We start from the raw sequence: 23,741 nt of genomic DNA, 5'->3' as shown, positions 1-23,741 counted from the left end.
CGTCCCCGTAATGAGCTAGCCGCGGGAGACGCATAAGGAAGCAGGGCAGCGTGTTTCTTGCCGCTGCGGCCAGTCGCAGTCCTTCCAAGGCGCTGCTTCGGGCTGACCGGTCTGCCTGTCCGTACGTGTGGGGCTGGACTGGGTCGGAGCTGCCCAAACGGAGGCGCGGCCACAGCTCGCGATAAGGCGGCGGCGGAGGCGGAGGAGGCGGAGGGAGGCAGCCAGCCAGTGCGGCCGGCCAGCCAGTCAGTCAGTGATCGCGCGGCTGCCATGAGGGGAGGCGTGGGCGCAGGCTTGGGCTGCGGCCTTCTGCTGGCGGCGGCGCTGCTGGCCGCCGCTCCGGCCTCGGCGGGGCTGACGCGCAGGCGCGAGGACAAGACACGCTGCCCGCAGGTCAAGGCGGTCCGCGACCTCGACGTGCACCAGGTAAGCCGACACCGCTGCGGGGCTCTCTGGTGGGTCGGTGGATAAGTACGTAGCGGTTTTCCTTAAGTTTTTCGAAAGCAATAGATACACATAACAGAGCATTTAGTCACCAGTAATACATTCTCCGTCACTATTTGCAACACTCTACCAACGCTGGGGTAGTTTTTCGATTCTGTGACTGTACAAACCATTTAGTTTTGAGGCGAAGAACTAGTCCAGCCACGTTCGGTAAGCATTTTCATCCGGAGATGAAGTCACTCGAAGGTTGTTCGACAGAGAATGGGAAAGGTGAAAATCTGAGAGCACAAGATCAGGTGAATAAGGTGAGAGCGGAATGTATGAATGCATTGTTTGGCGGCGATGTCGTTGTTGTTGTGGTCTTCAATTCTGAGACTGGTTTGATGCAGCTCTCCATGCTACCCTATCGTGTGCAAGCTGCTTCATCTCCCAGTACCTACTGCAACCTACATCCTTCTGAATCTGCTTAGTGTATTCATCTCTTGGTCTCCCTCTACGATTTTTACCCTCCACGCTGCCCTCCAATGCTAAATTTGTGATCCCTTGCTGCCACACAACATGTCCTACTAACCGATCCCTTCTTTTTGTCAAGTTGTACCACAAACTCCTCTTCTCCCCAATTCTATTCAATACTTCATCATTATTTATGTGATCTACCCATCTAATCTTCAGCATTCTTCTGTAGCACCTCATTTCGAAAGCTTCTATTCTCTTCTTGTCCAAACTATTTATCGTCCATGTTTCACTTCCATACATGGCTACACTCCATACAAATACTTTCAGAAACGACTTCCTGACACTTAAATCTGGCGCTACAGTCTGGAACCGCGCGACCGCTACGGTCGCAGGTTCGAATCCTGCCTCGGGCATGGATGTGTGTGTTGTCCTTAGGTTAGTTAGGTTTAAGTAGTTCTAAGTTCTAGGGGACTTATGACCTCAGCAGTTGAGTCCCATAGTGCTCAGAGCCATTTGAACCATTTGACACTTAACTCTATACTCGATGTTAACAAATTTCTCCTCTTCAGGAACGCTTTCCTTGCCATTACCAGTCTACATTTTATATCTTCTCTACTTGGACCATCATCAGTTATTTTGCTCCCCAAATAGCAAAACTCCTTTACTACTTTACATCGCAGCGATATGAATTAATAAAATTTTCTCGGGCTTCCAGCCGCGTCAGGTGGTTAAAATCCCACGAAGAGAAAGCAAGGTTCAAATGGCTCTGAGCACTATGGGACTTAACCTCTAAGGTCATCAGTCCCCTAGAACTTAGAACTACTTAAACCTAACTAACCTAAGGACATCACACACATCCATGCCTGAGGCAGGATTCGAACCTGTGACCGTAGCGGTCGCGCGGTTCCAGACTGTAGCGCCTTTAACCGCTTGGCCAACAGGGCCGGCGGAGAAAGCAAGAAACTTGTGTTTTTGCCTTTCTGTGGTACAGAGATATAAGATTTTATCGGTGTTCAGGCCACCAGCGAAAATTCGTCAGCTCACGAGGCCTGTGAAGGACGATCTAGGGCTTAGAACGCCTGGAGTGTACAAGATACCATGTCAATGATGTTGTTACTAAGTCGGCCAAACAGTACGCACTGTGGAGCAACGCCCGACAGAACACGAGAGGTGCTTACGCCTACGGTATCAAGAAAAATCAGCCGTGGCAGAACACGCCTTAGAAAATGGACACCGAATTTTATTTGATGAAACATATGTCGTTATGAAGACGAAGGGATTTTGGGATAGCGTCATAAAAGAAGCTATTGAAATAAAAACCTCTGAAAACACCATCAACAAGGACGGCGGTTTGCAGCTCAACACAGCTTGGGACCCGGCTATCTTGATGTTAAAACGGGCACGACGGACGCGGCATGAAAACATTACCGTATATGGCGAGGAAGAGAGCACCACTGACGTCATAGCCAGCAGTGGGGCTATATAACTATGCGGCCACGGCGACACAGCAGTCTTTCTTACCACTTGACAAAGACCGGGCAGAGCTTGGTTGAAAGCTAGCGGGATTTTAACTACCTGACGCGGCTGGAAGCCCGAGAAAATTTTATTAATTGAGAGCAGAATGATTTCTTAACTCAACTCCAGTATAGTATTTGTCATCAGTTTAGCAAAATGCGTTGTGGCCTTATTACTTAACGCAGTCTTCCTAGTAGTCGTTCTTGGACTGCGTCCGCAAGACGTCTCAGATGTTGGCAATAAATGTCAGCAGTGATGGTTACACCTCGGGCAACCAATCGTAGGACACCACACCTTCGGTGTTCCACCAGGTCCGTAACATTATTTTTTTGTGGATGCGCGCAGGTCTTTATACGGAGAGTTGCTGCTTTGTTTGGACTCAATCATTCCTTTCATTTCCTTTTATGTTAGCATAAAGACACAATTTATCGTCACCACTGAAGACACAGGATAGGAATAGTTTGTGTTGTTCACGGGCCAATTGATGACGAACAAGGAGAGATGCATGTATTGCCACCTGTTGATTTTTGTGATTTTGGCTTAGAGCATACGGTACCCACACAACCGATCTGTGAATCTTCCCCATTGTATGCTAATGTCGCACGATGGTGAAACGATCACAGTTCATCACATGTGCCAGCTCTCGAGTACACTGACATGGATCATGATTAATGCGTTTCAACGATCTTCATCAAACCTTGAATGGCTTCCTGAATGTGGAGTGTCACCAATATGAAAACGGTCCTCCTTAAAACGAGAAAACCATTTTGTTGTTTGCTCTGTGCTGTGGCTTTCTCCCCACACACGGTGCAAATGTTTCTGACTGCCTTCGCTCCTATCACCCCTCTACTGAACTGAAACAGAAGAATATGTCGGAAAAGTTCCGAGTCCCTCACTTGGCACTTCATTTTTTATCGACCGCAGCTCCACCCACTATCTCCAAATGAGAAAATAATAACACGTAAACTCAGATACCAAACAGCGAACTACAAATAAAAAATGGCAATCGATAAATACATAGCAACGGGAATAACAACATGCAAAACAAAAACGCTACGAACTCATGCACCAACCCAGTACATGTTTATCTACATTTATACTTCGCAAGTCACGCTGCGGTATGTGGAAGAGGGTATTTTGTGTACCACTGTCACTCTTCCGCTTTCCTGTTCCAGAAGCGAATGGATCATGGGATCAACAATTGCCGGCAAGCCTTCGTGTGGGCTTGAATCTGTCTAATTTACCTCGATGGCCTTTTCGCGAGATATACGTAGGAGGAAGCAATATATTTGCTGACTGTTCTAGGAACGTGTGCGGTTGGAGCTTTAACAGTAAACCACACCATGTCGCAGAACGCCTCTCTTGCAGCCTCTGCCGCTAGACTTGGTTGGTTATCGCCGTGACCCTTTCATGATTCGAATCCTGGCCTCGCTACAAATTTTCATTCACCGCTTCAGTCTATACACATACATCATAGATCTCTCGGACCTGAAAATCTGTCTGGAACCATTAGTTTCATTTGATATTTTTTTCATTTTTTTTACCACAGTTATCTAATAATGCTTGAATGATATTTCCACCATCTAACTCTACAAAATTCCTTACCTTATATTACTATTGTGACTTCGTCCACAAGCCATTATCAAGCACAACAATGTTGACTATAAATGGCATTTGTTAAGTAAAGTCATCGTCAACATCTATTGAACTGGGCGTCCCAGTGTACAGATAAGCACAAAATCATCGAAATCTATGAAATACAAGTAGCAAACAGTTTACCAGCCATAAAACAACTGAGAAACAGAATAAACATCAATACACGATCAGTAACTGCCATAGTACATATTCAGTCCATATTCACTGCTCATGTAACTACTGTATTGATGATCGTTGTGTGACTCATTTGTTTTATGGCTGGTAAGCAAGTTCACTACCAGTCTGCCATATATTTTGTTGATTTTGCACTTATCTGCGCGTTGGGACACCCAATTCAATGGATCTTGACGATGACTTCACTTAACAAAGTATAATGATACCCAACACTGTTATATTTGATAATTATTTATGGCTGAAATGATGATAGTCATGTAAATTAAAGTAGTCTGTGCAGTCAGATGGCGGAAATATCATGTAATTTGTTTCATTTGATTTTCGTGATTAGTGCTCTACTTCGGATATTCTCTGTTTGCGCTATCAAACCTGCCTGGTACAGATCCCATCCTGTTGTTGTCGTAGTCTTCAGTCCTGAGACTGGTTTGATGCAGCTCTCCATGCTACTCTATCCTGTGCAAGCTTCTTCATCTCCCCCCGTACCTACTGCAGCCTACATCCTTCTGAATCTACTTAGTGTATTCATCTCTTGGTCTCCCTCTACGATATTTACCCTCCACACTGCCCTCCAATACTAAATTGGTGATCCCTCGATGTCTCAGAACATGTCCTACCAACCGATCCCTTCTTCTAGTCAAGTTGTGCCACAAGCTCCTCTTCTCCCCAATTCTATTCAATACTTCCTCATTAGTTATGTGGTCTACCCATCTAGTCTTCAGCATTCTTCTGTAGCACCACATTTCGAAAGCTTCTATTCTCTTTTTGTCTAAACTATTTATCGTCCACGTTTCACTTCCATACATGGCAACACTCCATATAAATACTTTCAGAAACGACTTCCTGACATTTAAATCTATACTCGATGTTAGCAAATTTTTCTTCTTTAGAAACGCTTTCCTTGCTATTGCCAGTCTACATTTCATATCCTCTCTACTTCGACCATCATCAGTTATTTTGCTCCCCAAATAGCAAAACTCCTTTACTACTTTAAGTGTCTCATTTCCTAATCTAATTCCCTCAGCATCACCCGACTTAATTCGACTACATTCCATTACCCTCGTTTTGCTTTTGTTGATGTTCATCTTATACCCTCCTTTCAAGACACTGTCCGTTCCGTTCAACTGCTCTTCCAAGTCCTTTGCTGTCTCTGACAGAATTAAAATGTCATCGGCGAACCCCAAAGTATTTATTTCTTCTCCATGGATTTTAATACCTACTCCGAACTTTTCTTTTGTTTCCTTTATTGCTAGCTCATCCCATCCTGTCGACCAATATTCAAGTACTGGTCGAAATAGAGCCTTGCGAGCTATCTCATTTGTTGATCAGCTACATGCTCTGAGGATTCTTCCAATGAATCTCAGTCTGGCGTCTGCCTTTCCTGTGATTAGTTTTATCTGGTCGTTCCACTTTAAATTGTTCCTTACACATGTTGTTTTTGTTATGGTCTCCAGTCCAGAGACCAGTTTGATGCAGCTCTCTGTGCTACTCTATCCTGTGCAAGTTTCTTCATCTCCAAGCATCTACTGCACCCTACATCCTTCTGAATCTGCTAAATGAAGTCACATCTTGGTCTCCCTCTACGATTTTTACCCTCCATGCTGCCCTCCAATACTAAATTGGTGATCGCTTGATGCCTCAAAACATGTCCTACCAACCGACCCCTTCTTGTGGTCAAGTTGTGCAACAAATTCCTCTTCTCAGGAATTCTGTTCAGTACCTCCTCATTAGTTACGTGATCTAGCCACCCAATCTTCAGCATTCTTCTGTAGCACCACATTTCGAAAGCTGCTATTCTTTTCTTGTCTAAACTGTTTATCGTCCATGTTTCACATCCATACATGGCTACACTCCATACAAATACCTTTAGAAAAGACTTCCTGACACTTAAATCTATACTCGATGTTAACAAATTTCTGTTCTTTATAAACGCTAATCTACATTTTATATCCTCTCTACTTGGATCATCGTCAGTTATTTTGCTTCCCAAATAGCAAAACTAATCAACTACTTTAAGTGTCTCGTTTCCTAACCTAATTCCCTCAGCATCACCTGATTTAATTCGACTACATTCCATTATCCTCGTTTTGCTTTTGTTGATGTTCATCTTAAATCCTCCTTTCAAGACACTGTCCATTCTGTTCAATTGCTCTTCCAGGTCCTTTGATGTCTCTGACAGAATTACAATGTCATCGGCAAACAACCAAGTTTTTATTTCTTCTATATGGATTTTAATTCCTAATCCGAATTTTTCTTTTGTTTCCTCTACTGCTTGCTCAATATACAGATTGAATAACATCGGGGATAGGCTACAACCCTGTCTCACTCCCTTCTCAAATACTGTTCCCTTTCACGCCCCTCGACTCTTATAACTGCCACCTGGTTTCTGTAAAAATTGTAAATAGCCTTTCGCTTCCTGTATTTGACCCCAGCCACCTTCAGAATTTGAAAGAGAGTATTCCAGCCAACATTGTCAAAAGCTTTTTCTAGGTCTACAAATGCTAGAAACATAGGTTTACCTTTCTTAATCTATCTTCTAAGATAAGTCGTAGGGTTCAACATTTCTACGGAATCCGAACTAATCTTTCCCAAGGTCGGCTACTACCAGTTTTTCCATTCCTCTGTTAAGAATTCGTTTCAGTATTTTTCAGCCGTGACTTATTAAGCTGATAGTTCGGTAATTTTCACGCCTGTCAACGCGTGCTTTCCTTGGGATTGGAATTATTATATTATTCTTGAAGTCTGAGGGTATTTCGCCTGTCTCATACATCTTTTTCACCAGATGGTAGAGTTTTGGCATGGCTGGCTCTCCCAAGGCTGTCAGTAGTTCTAATGGAATGTTGTATAATCCTGGGGCCTTGTTTCGACTTAGGTGTTTCAGTGCTCTGTCAAACTCTCCACGCAGTATCATATCTCCCATTTCATCTTCATCTACATCCTCTTCCGTTTCCATAATATTATCCTCAAGTACATCGTCCTTGTATAGACCCTCTATATACTCCTTCCATCTTTCTGCTTTCCATTCTTTCCTTAGAACTGGGTTTCCATCTGAGCTCTTGATATTCATGCAAGTGGTTCTCTTTTCTCCAAAGGTCTTTTTAATTTTCCTGTAGGCAGTATCTATCTTACCCCTAGTGTTATACGTATCTACATCCTTACATTTGTCCTCTAGCCATCCCTGCATAGCCATCTTGCACTTCCTGTCGATCGCATTTCTGAGACATTTGTATTCCTTTTTACCTGCTTCTTCTTCTTCTTCGCGAATGGATCACTTAGGACCACGCGTAATCAACATTTGTTGGCCTTCCTTTTCGTCAAGTATTCCTTCATAAACAACGGATGGGCTAGCTTTCGTTGCGTAGACCATGTATGTCGGTTAGTTTTTCTCTCTTCTTCCTCAAAACCCCGTGTGTTTGTGATTTTTCTGATTTCATTTCTATCATGTAGATTTGGAGACCCTAATTCTCTCAGGTCTTTTTCCGTCTGTTTGTACCAGTTCGGTCTTGTAGTTTTGTTCTTTAAAAATGTATGGATTTTGTGCGTTAACCTGTTTGAGTCCATTCTTTCTAAGTACCCCATGAATTGGATTCTTCTCATGCGCATTGTGTCTGTTATTTTGGAGATATTTTTATATATTTCTGCATTGGGTTTTGGATAATGTACCCCATCTTGGTCCTAGGATTTTCCTAATTATCTTACGTTCTTTCACTTCTAATTCCTCTTTTAGTGTTCTGTGTTGAAGGTTTAGTGTCTCAGATGCGTAGAGAGCTTCGGGTCTAATTACTGTTGTGTAGTGTCGTATTTTGCAGTTCCACGAGAGACTCTTTTTGTTATAAATGTTTTTTGTTAACTGAAACGCCGTCTCCATTTTCTGGGCTCTTGATCTGACAGATTTCTTTTCATTACAATTTTCTGCAATCCATTCACCTAAATATTTAAATTCTTTTACTCGAGAGATGTAGTTATTACCAATTTTGAGATCAGAAGGTGCATCTTTGACGTCAGTCATAAATTTTGTTTTTTCAAATGAAATTTGTAATCCTATTTTAGCTGCCTGTTCTTGTAATAATTCTAGCTGTTTCTGTGCATCAGTAATGTCTTGTGCGATCAGTGCCATGTCATCAGCAAATGCTAAACAGTGTAATTCTATGCCCTTATGTCTTGGTCCCAGTCTGTGTGCTGGAGCACCTGCTTTTTTCCATTCTCTAACAACTTTTTAAAGAGCACAATTGAAGAGCACTGGGGACAGTACATCCACTTGTCGTACTCCTGTGTCTATTTCAAATTCTGTGCTCAATTCTCCCATAAATTTTACTTTGGATTTGATCTCCGTGAGTGTTTCTTTTATGATGTTTGTTGTCTTTTGATCTAGTCCAAATTCTGCTAATACTTCAAAAAGGGATTCTCGGTCTATACTGTCATATGCTTTTTTAAAGTCGACAAACGTGATGACATAACTTTTGTTTGACGTATTATGTAAATATTTCATTGAGTTTTTCAAATTAAGGATTTGTTCTACGCAAGATCGACCTTTTCTGAACCCACCTTGGTATTCGCCTAGTTTTGAATCCAGCTGAGGTTATGCGCGGTTTAGTAGGGCTTTAGACAGAATTTTGTATGTTATTGACAATAAAGAGATTCCACGATAGTTGTTGGGGTCTATTTTACTTCCTTTTTTGTACAGAGGATGTATGATTGCAGTCTTCCAATCTGTGGGGATTTTTTCAGTTTTCCAGATTTCATGTATAATTTCTTTGAGTGTAGCTATAAGATTTTCTCCTGCATTTTTACATAATTCTGCGATGATTTGGTCTTCTCCTGATGCTTTGTTATTTTTCAGTGACTGAATTATCTCTTTAATCTCTTGTAAACTTGGTGGCTTTGAGTCTGGGTTTCGTTGTGTACGATGAAACTCAAATTTTTCTGTAGGCTTTTCACAATTCAGTAATTTAGAAAAGTATTTTGCAAGAATTTCACAGTTTTCGGTGTTGGTATGAGCAATTTCCCCATGGTCATTTTTGAACTGGAGTGATGGAGGAGAGTACTTTGTTAATTTTTGTCTGAATACTCTGTAGAAATTTCGGGAATTGTTTTTCTTGAAATCATTTTCTATGTCTTGCAATTTTTTGTCTTCGTGTTGTTCACGGACTGTTCGTATTGCTTTTGTGACTGTTTTCTTGGTATCTTTGAGATCTTCCAGGGTCTTTTGATTTTTGTTGCACAACCAATTTTGCCACGCCTGTTGTCTGAGATTTATCAGTTGGTCACACTCATCTGTCCACCATGGGTGTTTACGTGTTCTTGTTTGCGGTGCCTACAGTTTCAGCTGCATTTAAAAGTCCTGCTTGCAGTTGTTGCCAATTTTGTGGTTTTAAATTTTGAGTTTCTTTTGTAAATTGTTCATTGCCATTTATCTTTTGTACATCATATTTACGGTGTGGAGATTTCTTAGTGAATTTTCTTTTTTCTGGAATGACATCTAGGGAGAATTTTGTTGGGTAATGTTCGGAATCTAGGTCTAGTCCATTAAGGACTTTAAGTTTCATGATTTCTACTGTATTTACGCGGGAGATCATTACATGATCCAACTGATATTCACCTAGTAATGGATTAGGTGAGATCCAAGTTTTCGTTTTCGAGGCTCTTTTCTTGAAAAAGGTTGATTTGAAAAATAGGTCATGGTTTATGCAGATTTCAATGAGTCGCATGCCATTCCGGTTGGTCTGTGTATGCCCTGACCATTTACCTACCCCATATCGATATATCTTTTCTTTACCGATTTGTGCATTGAAATCGCCCATAAGGATTTTGACATGGTTATTTGGGATTTTTTGGAGAATATTATCTAATTGGTTCCAGAATTCTTCTACTTCTTCTATTTTGTTTTTGTTAGTGATGTTAGTTGGTGCATGTCCGTTGATTAGGGTATATATCTTATTAGCTGATTTTACTGTCATCGTGGAGAGCCGACCCCAGTAAGATTTGAAAGTTGCGACTGAATCAAGTATTGATGTATCTACTATAAATCCAGTTCCAAATTGTGGACAATTTGCCATGGCTCGTTTTCTAGGTTTTCCTTTGTATATCCTGTATCCTTCCGGATCAAAAGGATTTTCATCTGTATATCGTGATTCCTGAAATGCAATAATTTTGATTTTACGTTCTCTGGATTTGTCCTGGATGTTTTTTAGTTTTCCCATTTTTAAGAGAGAATTTACATTAAATGTCATTAGCCAAATTCTAGATTTTGGTTTGATTTTGTTACTACGGGGTTTTGAGGTACTCCGATTTACCTCCATGCACACTTCTGTGGTCTCCCCAGAATCCGAATAGACCACTTGCGGTTTTTCAACCGTAGGATTTGACCCACTGGGGTAATTTGTCTTTGAAGGTGCTGTACCCATGTTGATTTAATTGGACTGGGTTTGTGACTGAAATTGAGATTTCAGTCTGGTTAAGCTCAGAGTTCCACTTTGCCTGCTTCATTTACTGCATTTTTGTATTTTCTCCTTTCATCAATTAAATTCAATATCTCTTCTGTTACCCAAGGATTTCTATTAGCCCTTGTCTTTTTACCTACTAGATCCTCTGCTGCCCTCACTATTTCATCTCTCAAAGCTACCCATTCTTCTTGTATTGTATATCTTTCCCCTGTTCCTGTCAATCGTTCCCGAATGCTCTCTCTGAAACTCTCTACAACCTCTAGTTCTTTCAGTTTATCCAGGTCTCATCTCCTTAAATTCCTACCTTTTTGCAATGTTTTACCATTATATAATGCATCTGAAACCCTCCATTGTGTCGAGGCCTCCTCCACGTATACAACCTCCTTTCATGATTCTTAAACCAAGTGTTGGCTTTGGTTAAGTTACGCTCTGTGCAAAATTCTACCAGGAAACCTCCTCTTTCATTCCTTACCCGCATTCGATATTCATCTACTACTTTTCCTTCTCTTCCTTTTCCTACTGTCGAATTCCAGTCCCCCATGACTATTAAATTTTCGCCTCCCTTCACTATCTGAATAGTTTCTTTTGTGTCATCATACATTTCTTCAATCTCTTCGTCATCTGCGGAACTAGTTGTACTACTGTGTTAGAGGTGGGCTTCGTGTCTATCTTGGTTACAATAATGCGCTCACTATGCTGTTCGTAGTAGCTGACCCGCCCTCCTATTTTTATTCATTATTAAAATGAATAACATTACAAATACTCCTAGATATTTCGTGGAGGTATACGCAATACGTTACGTTCGTTTATTTTGAGGGCCAATTTCTAGTCCTCTGCAGGTCTTTATGCATTTCGCCACAATGCTCTAGCGTTGCAAGTTCGGTGTATACAACAATGTAATCCGCGAAAATCCTCATGGAACTTTCGATATTGTCTCCTGCGTCATTTATATAGATCACGAAAAATAATGGACCTATAACACTGCTTGGGGTATGCCCCAAGTCACTTTCTATGTTATGTTTGCTAGAAAGTCTTCATTCCAATTACAGAGAAGGTCTGATACGCCTACTGCTGTTAGCAGAACGGCAAATTTTTCCCAAACGCTATGTAGAGTCCTGTCAGGTCCGCACCGGCCTTCCCTCTGTTAAGCGATTTTAGTTACTTTTCTATCCCGTGGCCACTTATTTCGATATCTGTCATTTTCTCATTCGTGCGGCGATTTAGAGAAAGTACTACAGTGCGCTCTTCCTTTATGAAACTGGTTTGGAAAGGGACGTTCAGTACTTCGGACTCTTCTGTGTCGTCCTCCGCTTGAGCACCTCTTCGGTCAGAGGGTGTCTGGCTCGATCCGTTTACTGATTCAACATGAGACCAAAACTTCTTGGGATTTCCTATCGAGTCGGTAGACAAAATTTTACTTTAGGATCCGTCGAACGCTTCAGTCATGGCTCCTGGGTCGTTAATTTCGACTTCATTTTTCACTGGACAAAAATGTGGAAACAGCGGAATCAGCGCGGGAATTGTATGATTGAACATAAATGCAGATGATAGCCAAGCCTGCATTGGTTGTGTTCTATCACGAACGGCACCTGCGCAATGCCCCCAATACGTTGAAAGAGTCAGTCGCTGACAGGGCAGTGTTCTGTGTGGCTGTCAGTGCATTATGTCGGAACTAATTCGAACGTTTATAAATTGTTGGTGCTCATACGGTGGATGCTTCCGTAACCAAGGTACACGAAGTGTTTGGTGTTTCGAGAGGCACCGTATCGAAGATTTATAGCGCATGCAGGGAAAGCGGAAAAATATCATCCACTAAGTCACAACACAGGCAAAACTGGGTGTTGAGTGATCGTGACAGACGGTGATTAAAGAGGGTTGTGACGAAAAATAAGACGACGACAGCTGCAAAAGTCACTTCAGAACTGAATGCCGCACTCGGGAATCCTGTCAGCTCCAAAACAACACGAAGGGAGCTCCATAAGCTGGGAATTGCAGGGCGAGTTGGAGTTCCGAAAGCACGCATCAGTGACGCAGACGCCTGTAACGGGAAAACGTCATGCCAAAGCCGTAAAACCTGGACTATGGAGCAATATAAGAAAATCATTTGGTTGGATGAGTCTTGTTTTACACGTTCGCCAACTTCTGGCCGTGTTTACGTCTCAAGAGAGAAACATGGCGGTGTGTCGGCGATGATCTGGGCAGCCCTATCGTGGTATTCCTGGGGTCCAATGATTATTTTGCAACGTCGTATTACTGCCAGGGATTATGTGACCGATCTTACTGATTGTGTCCAGTCCAAGCTACAATGCCTGTTGCCGGCCGGAGTGGCCAAGCGGTTCTAGGCGCTACAGTCTGGAACCGCGCGACCACTTTGGTCGCAGGTTCGAATCCTGCCTCGGGCATGGATGTGTCTGATGTCCTTAGGTTAGTTAGGTTTAAGTAGTTCTAAGTTCTAGGGGACTGATGACCACAGCAGTTAAGTCCCATAGTGCTCAGAGCCGTACAATGGCTGTTCCCCAGTGGTGATGCTGTGTTCCAGGGCGATAGGGCCCCGGTCTGTAAGCAAGAGGATGAATTAACGCATCTCTCCTGACCACTACACTCACCAGATCTCAATATTACTGAGCCTCTGTGCTCTACTTTAGATAGTAGGTTGAGTAAACGCTATCCATTCCATCATCGTATCTGAACTCGCCACTATTCTGAGGAGCAGTGTTATAAGGTTTCCTTGAAAAACATGCAGGACCTGTATATATCCATTCCGAGACGACTGACAGCTGCTTTGACTGCCAACGGGTTTCCTACACCGCATTACATAGGCATGGTAATGTGCCACGGTTTTTGTGATTCCATATTTTTGTCCACCCGCTGTATTACACAATCCCTCTCACACGAGCCGTGAATTGGTACGTCTGTCTCCCACGCGATGAATTTCTGACATGATAATGTATGTTTGCGAAACCTTATCGAACGTGCAGGCCAAAATGATTACAGAAAATGGGCAAATAGTTAGTGTATCTTCTTCTTCTGTAGCGTTACAACCCTTGGTGACCACTTCTTCAACTGTTTTCCTCCGTGAGATTTTTGCAGCTCTTTTCCACCCTCCGACTCCTTTGCTGGTGACTCAATCCACCTTCTCCTAGGCTTCGCTTTTCGCCTACCGCCATCGATCACACCTCTCATCATTGGCCGGCCGAAGTGGCCGTGCGGTTAAAGGCGCTGCAGTCTGGAACCGCAAGACCGCTACGTCGCAGGTTCGAATCCTGCCTCGGGCATGGATGTTTGTGATGTCCTTAGGTTAGTTAGGTTTAACTAGTTCTAAGTTCTAGGGGACTAATGACCTCAGCAGTTGAGTCCCATAGTGCTCCGATCCATTTGAACCTCTCATCATTTTCTTTTTTATGCTATGCTCCGCCATTCTCTTCTAGCTTTCGTATTCGTTGTGATTTGACAAATTTTGCTATAACACTTCGTTTCTTAATGCATGTAGCTCGGTGTTACAGCGTCTACTCCAACCTTCTTCCTCCCTTATTGGGCCATACATTTTGCTCAGTACGTTTTGCTCAAAGATCATTACTGCGTTTTTGGCGTCTTCTGTCAGTATCCATATCTCTGACACGTATGTGACAACTGAGACAATTAGGGAGCTATACGAGGTGCGACAATAAAGTGATGAGACTGATGTGAAAAAAAATGTTGCTTACCATTTTATTCAATTTAGTGTTGTCTCCTTCAAAGTAGTTCCCTTCTGATTGCACTTACTTTTTCCAACGCTTCTGCCATTGATGGTAACATTTCTGGAACTCATCTTCTGTAATATCCTCCAAGACCCTCCTCACAGCTTTTTGGACATCTTGTGTTGTTTGAAAATGGTGTCCCTTGACCACCGTTTTGACTCTTGGAAATAGAAAAAAGTCGCACGGAGTGGTATATGGTGAATAATGTGGCTGTTGTAGTACTGAAATTTGTTTTGAGGTTAAAAATTGCTGTACTGACAGAGCAGTATGGGATGGCACATTATCATGATGCAGAATCCAATTATCAGCAAAGTTGGCACGGACACGAAGAACTCTTTTACGAACTATTTCTAAAATTTCTTTTTAGTAATATTGGTTAACTGTTTGTCCAGGAGGCACCCACTTTTTATGAACAATTCCCTTGGAATTAAAGAAGCACACGAGCATGCATTTCACTTTGATATGCCAGCTTTTTTGGTCTGGGTGATCCGTTTGAGCACCATTGCGAACTTTGGCGTTTTGTCTCTGGATCATACTGAAAAAACCAACTTTCATCACCAGTGATAACACGGCTCAACAATTTTGGATTGACTTCCTTTTGGTCTAACAGATCGGCTGCCACATTTTTCCGTGTTTCTCGCTGTTGTGGTGTGCGATTTTTGGGGACCATTTTTGCACAAATCTTTCTCATACCAAGATCTTCAGTTATTATTAGACGAACCGTTTCTCGATTGATGTTCAGTTCTTCTGCAATCATTTTCACGGATAATCTTCGATCAGATCGTACGAGTTCACGCACCCTAGCCAAGTTGACATCCGTCCGTGAAGTTGACGGTCGTCCACTGCAGTCTTCAGCTTCAACATTCGTTCTGCCTTCACTAAACATTCTATGCCAACGAAAAACTTGAGCTCTTGAGATAACCTCCTCTCCAAAAGCCTTCTGAAGCTCACCGTAAGTTGTCGTTGGGTTTTCACCCAATTTAACGCAAAAAGAAATGGCATACCATTGCGCAATATTATGTGGTTCCATTTCCGTGACGAGAGACACAAATACGTGTTAGCTTATTGCAGCACAACTCACAAGTGCGCAGTTGCATCGATGTGCCGCTTGGACTAGAAGCAGCTTATAGACCAAGGTCAAATATATTTTGCCTACGCAAGCCTGCAGGGTTGCCACATCTTGCAAAGAAAATCAGTCTCATTGCTTTATTGTCGCACCTCGTATACTAAGATTTTCGTCCACCTCGTAACAAGACTGTTTTTGAAGACTTATAGATTTGCAAAGCTCTGTTCCCTGATTGTATCCTTTTCTTATACCATTTCCATGCTGATATCATTTGGTATTAAACCTCCCAGGTAAATAAGACAGAACACTGCTTTGAAACATTTCCCATTTATATTTAGATCTTTAGGGGTTCTTTATGGCCTCAGAGTGTGAAGTTACCATGTATTTTGTTCTGTTTTCATTTACTGTGACGTTGATTTTACTTTGCCAGGTATGTATTTTTAGTGTTTTTGTATTTATTTCTACTACTGCATTGTTATCGGCATAGGCGAATAACCGGCTAGTTTTCATAAACATCGCACCTCTTTCATTGGTTTTCTTTAATATGCTGTGCAGGGCTATGCTGAATAAGACAGTGGGGAGACTGTCACCTTGCTCCACGCCTTTACTAAAGGTGAAGATTTCATTTGTCCTGTTAAAAATCTTTACTTTTGCCCTGTATCTTTGTCATTCTGATTTGATTTACAAGTATAGCACCTATACAAATTTCTCTCGGCACTCTGCGTAATTCTTGCCGCTTTATGCTGTCAGAGGCTTGTTGAATTCGATGAGTAGGAAGTGCAGATCTGTATTACGTTCATATGAATTTTCCATAATTTTTCTGATCACAAATGACTATTGAGGCTGAACAATCCAAATTCCTAGGTGTCCAGAGTGTCAAAGACAATTGAAAAATGATTTAGACAAGATATCTGTACGTAAGCGTAGGCTTCCACGGTCGTTGTCACTGTTCTTCTGGGCTGTTGTCCGCATTGTAAATATGGTAATTGAAATTTCGTGAAAAGATCTCACCGCAAAGGAAAACGCCCTTGAAACTTCCTGCCAGATTAAAACCGTCGGAATTGAGGCTGTGTGGACAGCCTTGGGTGGCTCAGTCGATGCCGGCATTGTAGCTCAGCGTGTTCAGTCAGAGGGTTAACTGTCCTCCGTTAAAAAAAAAAAAAAAAAAAAATAAAATAAAAAAAACCGAGTGAACGGATCAACGATGAACTTGAACTGGAGTCATGGGACGTCCGCCCCAGGTAAATGCAACGAACATTAAAGAACAAAATGCGATCAGGAGAAAAAGGTCGGTGGAGCACTTGCCCGCGAAAGGCAAAGGTCCCGAGTTCGAGTCTTGGTCCGGAACACAGTTTTAATCTGCCAGGAAGTTTCATATCAGCTCACACTTCGCTGCAGAGTGAAAATTCATTCTAAAAACGCCTTTGTTTTAACGATTGCCAATCCAACGTCGGAAAATTTTATGTATTGATAATGTGGTCAACGGCCCGGAAGAATATTATTGACAAGATATTTGTGTGGTGCGAAAAATAGCAATTAACTCTAAATAGTGAAAAGTTTGAGGCCATCCACATGACTACTAAAAGAAATTCGTTATATTTCGCTTACACAATAAATCACGTAAATCCAAAGGCTGTCAATTCAACTAAATATCTAGGTACTACAATTACGAACAACTTAAACTGCAATGATCATACAGGTAATGTTGTGGGGAAGGCGACCCAAAGACTACATTTTATTGGCAGAACACTTAGAATGTGCCACAGGTCCTCTAAGCGGATTACCTACACTACCCTTGTCCGTCATCTTCTGGAGTACTGATATGCGGTATACGATCCTTACTAAATACATTTGACGGAGGACATCGTGAAAGTTCAGTAAAGGGCAGCTGGTTTTACATTACCGCGAAATAGGGGAGAAAGTGTCACCGATATGACACACGAGTTGGTTTGGTAATAAAAAAAAAAGCGTTTTTAGTTGCGGTGAGACCTTTTCACGAATTTTGAATCACCAACTTTGTCCTCCGAACGTGAAAATGTTTTGTTGACGCCCACTTAGATCGGGAGAAATGATCATCGTGATAAAATAAGAGAAATTAGAGCTCACAAGAAAAGAATTAAGTGTTCGTTTTTCCTGCGCGCTGAGTTGAACCGTAGAGAAATAGTCTGAAGGTGGTTCGGTAAACCCTCTATCAGTCACTTAAGTGTGAACTGCGAAGTAGTCATATAAATGCAGAGAGAAAAAAAGCGGGTGAGATATTCTGAACACATACCAATGAAATGGAAGAATGTCACCTACGCCGCATGTAGATAGCTTCTACTTTCATTGCAAAGAGAGCACCACGGTTGCTTGGCCACAGGAACAACACTGTTGGTTCAACATCCAAAGTATAAATTAATGTAATAAACATTGTCATACGAATGCTATACTTGTGTCTTTGACAAAGTGAAGAGTTAGTTTACGCTTGTCCATTTAGCGAGGTTTTGTGCTGTCAATGGAGCGCGCTCCGGTCGCATGTGATCGCGTCGTGATAGAAGTTCCACATGAAGAGGCTGGATCATTTCTAAGCGTTACGCAGCATCATGTTCACAGCAGCGCGTTCCGCGTTGAACACCACGTTCCTATTCTTTCTTCCTGACGGCGAAAAACTTGCTACATTTACATCCTACACTACTTGAGGAAAACGAATAGCGAATTTCGGAAACCTATCTTGTTTTCGTGTTAGGCTTGAAACGGTTTTGATAGCCCGATCAAGTCTCAGTTTTCTGAGCGTCAGCTGGTTTATTCGAATGGTGTCTGTAAATTAACTGTTGAGATTTTGTCAAGACAATGATATGAATTTATTAGCACCTTTGAAATATTCCTAATAGAGAGAGAGAGAGAGAGAGAGGAGAGAGAGAGAGAGAGAGAGAGAGAGAGAGAGAGAGAGAGAGAGAGGTGAGGGGGCAGGGGGGGGGGGAGGGAGGGAAAGGGAACATAAGATTTAACTCTGAGGGAGGAAGAGATTTTTCAGGAAGACATGTTTAAAAATCTTAACCACACCAATTAAAGCCACAAAAAATATTTCATTACACCCGTCTAGCTCACACGCATTGCGGAGAAAAGTACAGAGTGACAACTAGTTGAACATTATTGCGCTAAAAAATTTTGGAGACTGAGAACGATTAGAAAATTTCCAAATAAATATCCACCTAATCCTCTATAGAATATTTTGTCACCAGCGACTGAATGTGAACGAGACCCTTTGCCACTAAAGATAGTGGGCTTGCCGGCCGGTGTGGCCGTGCGGTTCTAAGCGCTTCAGTTTGGAACCGCGTGGCCGCTACGGTCGCACGTTCGAATCCTGCCTCGGGCATGGATGTGTGTGATGTCCTTAGGTTAGTTAGGTTTAAGTAGTTCTAAGTTCTAGGGGACTGATGACCTCAGAAGTTAAGTCCCATAGAGCTCAGAGCCATTTGAGTAGTGGGCTTATAAGTTTACAAATTCGGCGATTTCGCACAATATAGTGTTGTTGCGAATCAGATTTTTCTAATTCAGTTAATATAACAGCATCTGCACGGCTTGTTCCATCTAATAAAGATAAAATGTGCTTCTTTTCGATTAAATAAAGGTATCAGGTAGTTAGTTGCTCACTGCAGCACTTCATTTGTTTCTCTTCGCATGTTCTTAACGGGACTAAATCCAAAGATGTAAAAGGTATTTTATCTCAAAAGAGCGCTATAGGGCCGTTACTGTTAACAATATGCAGGCTGTATTATAGTAAATAGCGAAAATTGACTACAACAGAAGCAAAAACGTTCCAGCAAACATGGGCCCACAAACAGGCTGTTTGCTAGATCATTGCGATTCTCGGGTTACTTGCCACCACTGACCTCATATGAAATGTTGTATGTTATTTTCTTTGTTTTATGGCCACTTTTTTCGCAGTTGCACACATACAAGTTGAATGGGTTACTTGCCGTCTGTACCAGTTGTGATAAAAGCCTTACCGGACGCGTTTCGCTTTATTTTAAAGCATCTTCAAGTGGTCAGGTTTTCTTGTTATTTATTGCAGTTTTCTTCGTCTTCCATGTGTATATGTTGAGTTTTTGCATACCCCACTTTCACTGCACTTAACACATTTACACTTTCTTCTTGGGTAGTATCAGTGTCCCCTCGCCATCCTGCGTGGGAGACAAAAAAATACAATAAACAACAACAAAAAAACCTGACCACTTGAAGATCCTTTAAAATAAAACGAAACGCGCCTGGTCTTAATAAGACTTTTATTACAGTTGCTAAAGATGGCAAGTAACCTTTGCAACATGAAATATTCTCCTATTCAGTAAAAATGTGTTTGAATGGTAGTCTTTTTTTTTAAGAGTCCATCAAATTTGGCTCATATTTCACCACGGCGTACTTTAACAATAATTGCAATTGTGATTCAGCGCGTTACACGTTATCATTTACTGCACGCTCGTACTTCACAGAGGAGGCGTTCCAAGCGTCGTTCTCGCATTTGGATGCAATACTGCTCCCGCCTCTGCTGTGGCTTACGAAATCTTTTAAACATGCCAGGATCATCTCGCACGTATCTACAAGACTGTAAAATTCGCTGCTCCAGTCCTTCGGCTGTATCAACTGGAGTGCTGTATGTTTCAATTCGGAGATGACCCCAGACAGAAAAATATAGAGGGTTGAGGTCATATCTTGAAGGCCAACGTCGACACCCTGCTCGGCCTAACCATCTTGGACCATACTGGCGCGCAAGACGTCTTCTATCAGTGGAAAAAGTGCCGGTGCCCCATCAGGCATCTAACATATTCCCAAACCATGGGTTTGCAGAATATCGAAGTTGAGTGTTGGAGCTGGCAGTTGACCTAGAACGTAAATAATAATATAACGTGTTGCGCATAAACAAACGAAGAACCCTATTACTGCCAGATCACGTTATTGGTGATAAATCACTGGAAACAACCACAACCGTAAAATGTCTGGCAGTAACCGCCCGGAACGAACTAAAGTGGAATGACTTCATAAAATTAATTGTATGGAAAGCAGGTACCACGCTACGATTCATTGGTGGAATGTTAAGGAAAAGTAATTCTTCTGCGAAAGAAGTAGGTTACAGAATACATGTTCGACGTATTTTTCAGTATTGCTCATCAGTTTTCGACTCTTAGCAGGTTGAAATAATACTGGTCCACAGTGAATTTGTTGCAGAAACCAAAGTAGATGGTCTCTATAAATTTCCATGCACTGAACACGAATATCGCGGTTGAAATTCTCTCTAACTCAGAGTCACAAGTAAGCTGGGACTTTATATTTCACATATATTGCTAATATGATCAGTAGGATATATACATTAAGTGAACTTGCCTAGTTTATTCGTGCCGTTTCATTGCCTTCCTCTTGTGGGTATCCCTCTGTAGCAGCCAGGAGCATAGCATTAGTCCACCGTCCTGTGTACCCGTAGTTCCATAGGAGGAACGTTTACAACGGATTTAGACATGGTATAACGCGCTTTAGCTAAGACAGCACATGCGAGTGGGGTGGATTGCCTATCATTAGTACTGTGTAACAGTACTGCCTTCAGGCTTGTTTTTGAGCCGACTATAAAGAGTTTCCACTCATTTCGTTTGTATGTAATGCCCAGGTCTCCCAACAAATGGTAAATGTCATTGCAGAACGTAATGTCACCTTCGGTACTGAAATGACACAAGGCTTTTTTCTGACACTCCCGGAACACAGTCACACATACAGTGCCAGCGAGGAGATTCCACTACTGGAGTCATGCGTCCAATAACTCTGCTTTACGCTTTGGAAGATCTAAATCCCTAATTGGATCAGTGAGTTCACACTGTGTGATTTTGTGTGGTCCTCCAGATGATGATAATTGTGCAAATGTAGGGTGAGTGTCATTGGCACATGACCACTTTTTCGCCTGAATATGTCGGTTCAGCGTCTTCGCTGTTATTGCTTGATGATGGCACAAGGCACGAAGAAGGGGGGGGGGGGGGGGTGAAACCGGAATTGGCAATCCTTCGCCCAAAACCACAGGGCAGGGTGAGTGACAGATGGAATGACACTATATTAAATATTCCTCCTCCTCTACTTTCCTCAAGAAAGGTACCATACACAAACAGGAAATCCGATGCATGATTTGTGGGTTTACACCACATAGCAGGTACACCAAACTTCGTGAAGACGATTTTATCATGCATCCAAGCATTCAGTGTAGACCAACAATTGGTGGAACAGACGTGTGAAGCCCACGATTTGTATTGGTCTCAAACCTGACATCCGAAATGCAAGGCGTACGCTTGCTTCACTGCTTTCGTCAATGGTCACCTTCTTGAATCACAAACAACTTCTGCACAACTGTAACAAAAGTTTTCACGTTTGTTACTGCAGGCGCAGGGCATTCTTCTGAAATCGTACATGTGCACAACACAATTATTTAATTTCAACCCTTAGCCGCACGAATATTTACTGCCAACCACGAAGACATTTGTTCCAGTAAAAAATGAACTAACGCAGCGCAAAAGCACGCAGCCATTACAAACGACAATGAAAATCGCGTCTGGTTTCTACATTCCACAATGCTCACGCGACTGGGTAGTGCCCACATCAGTCTTGGTGTAAATCAGTGTTGCCAAACTGCACAGGAGGTGTCCACCTCTCTGAGGTATAAAATGTAATTTTCTGAGAAGTAAAAACAAAAGGGTTCAATTCTGTTTCGATGACGAAACTAAATTGTTATTAAAAGGTCAGTACTACCATCACAGTTTCCTCACATACTTTGTACTACGCATCTGTGACAGTAAAATTGAGACATATCACATATGCTGAAGTATCACATGAAAATGCGTTGTCCGAGTTACAGGAAGTTCTCGCAATAGACAAAATATTGTTTCATTTTTCACTTTGTAACAGTAAACGAAATAATTGACATCATAACGGCAACTATGTAATGGCTGCTACACGGCTGTAGGGCTTACACTGTGTTATTATTATTATTGTTATTATTACTACTAGCTAAAATTGACCCGCTTTGCATGGTTTTTATTTTCATTTGTTCCCCACGAACATATCACGTCATTTGAGAACATAGTAAAAAATGAACATTTAAAACATCGTAAAAAATGTTAATACGACACTCGAATTCTTAAGTACTCTATAATACTCTTACATCTACTGAAGTATTCTTCAGTGCCCTAATTTGAAATAAAGTAATCTACCAATTGCTTCTTTATGGGACACAGAGAACACTCCAAAACATTCGAGTACATTAAAAAATTCAGGAACTTTCTAGAACATTCTAAAATCTACAATATTTGAGAATAATTTAGAAGATTCGAAAATATTCATTAATATTTAAAAATGGGCACTTAGCAAAGTGGCTGAAAGTAATGCAGATCCTGTTTCGTTCGTAGATGCAAGATGTCATGGTTATGATCCAGTCAGTTGTTCTCATGTACGAGGTCTGTTCAAAAAATTACCTATCATTCTTAATTTCGCGCCAGTGGTGTGTTGGATCGAAATGCGGTTGGCATCCTTTCACACGCCTGTGTTTAATGTGTAACTGCCAGAAGTTTCATTCTTGTGTATCCGGTAGTTTTGGTCAGTGCTGTATTGAATAGAACGTTGTGTCGCACAGTTCACGAATTTCGAGATAGTGGGGTTAGAGGTACAACGTCTGCATTAAATATTGCGTGAAACTCAAGTAAAGCTTTACAGAGATACACCAAATGACGCAGGAAGCTTATAGTGATGAGTGCTTAAGCTGTATTCGGAGTCACAAATGGTTCACAGGGCGGAAGTTAAAGATGACCCTCGTCAGTTCGCCCTTCGATGGCTACCGACGACGCTCATGTCAGGAACGTTAACGAAATTGTGCGTGCCGATCGAAGACTGTTCGAAAGACTGTAGAAGAATGTAACATTTCAGCTGTATCATGTCATGAAATCCTGACACAGCATCTTGCAATGCAACGTGTAGCAGCCTAAGTTCGTCCCATGGCGCATGAGTCAAGACCAGAAAGACCTTCGCCTCGCAGTTTCTGAAGAGCTTTTGGATCGCGCAAATGTGAACGAGATGTTCCTTAAGAGAATCATAACTGGTGATGAGACGTGGGACTGCGGTTATGATGTTGGGACCAAGGTTCAGTCTTCACAATGGGTCGGAAGAGGTATGCCAAGACCAAAAACGCTCATCAGGTGAGGTCAGATAAGCCATGCTGATAGTTTTCTTTGTCTTTCTGTGACTTAGGAC

The 23,741-nt window shown here is 42.0% G+C and overlaps 1 protein-coding gene across 1 annotated transcript in view; it reads left to right on the top strand.

The window, feature by feature from the left end:
- The first annotated feature begins 252 nt into the window (after positions 1–252).
- LOC124792617 (apolipoprotein D) overlaps positions 253–23,741 on the top strand; it is a 113,004-nt gene continuing 89,515 nt past the window's right edge. Inside the window, exon 1 of the mRNA XM_047257954.1 lies at positions 253–426. Within this exon, the coding sequence (XP_047113910.1) occupies positions 271–426 (156 nt within the window). The 5' untranslated portion in view covers positions 253–270. The remainder of the gene's footprint in view (positions 427–23,741) is intronic.

This window comes from Schistocerca piceifrons, chromosome 1 (assembly GCF_021461385.2).
Source record: "Schistocerca piceifrons isolate TAMUIC-IGC-003096 chromosome 1, iqSchPice1.1, whole genome shotgun sequence".
Classification (NCBI taxonomy): Eukaryota; Metazoa; Arthropoda; class Insecta; order Orthoptera; family Acrididae; genus Schistocerca; species Schistocerca piceifrons.
The sequence above is the reverse complement of the archived record's forward strand: the minus strand, read 5'-3'. Positions and strand labels throughout refer to the sequence as shown.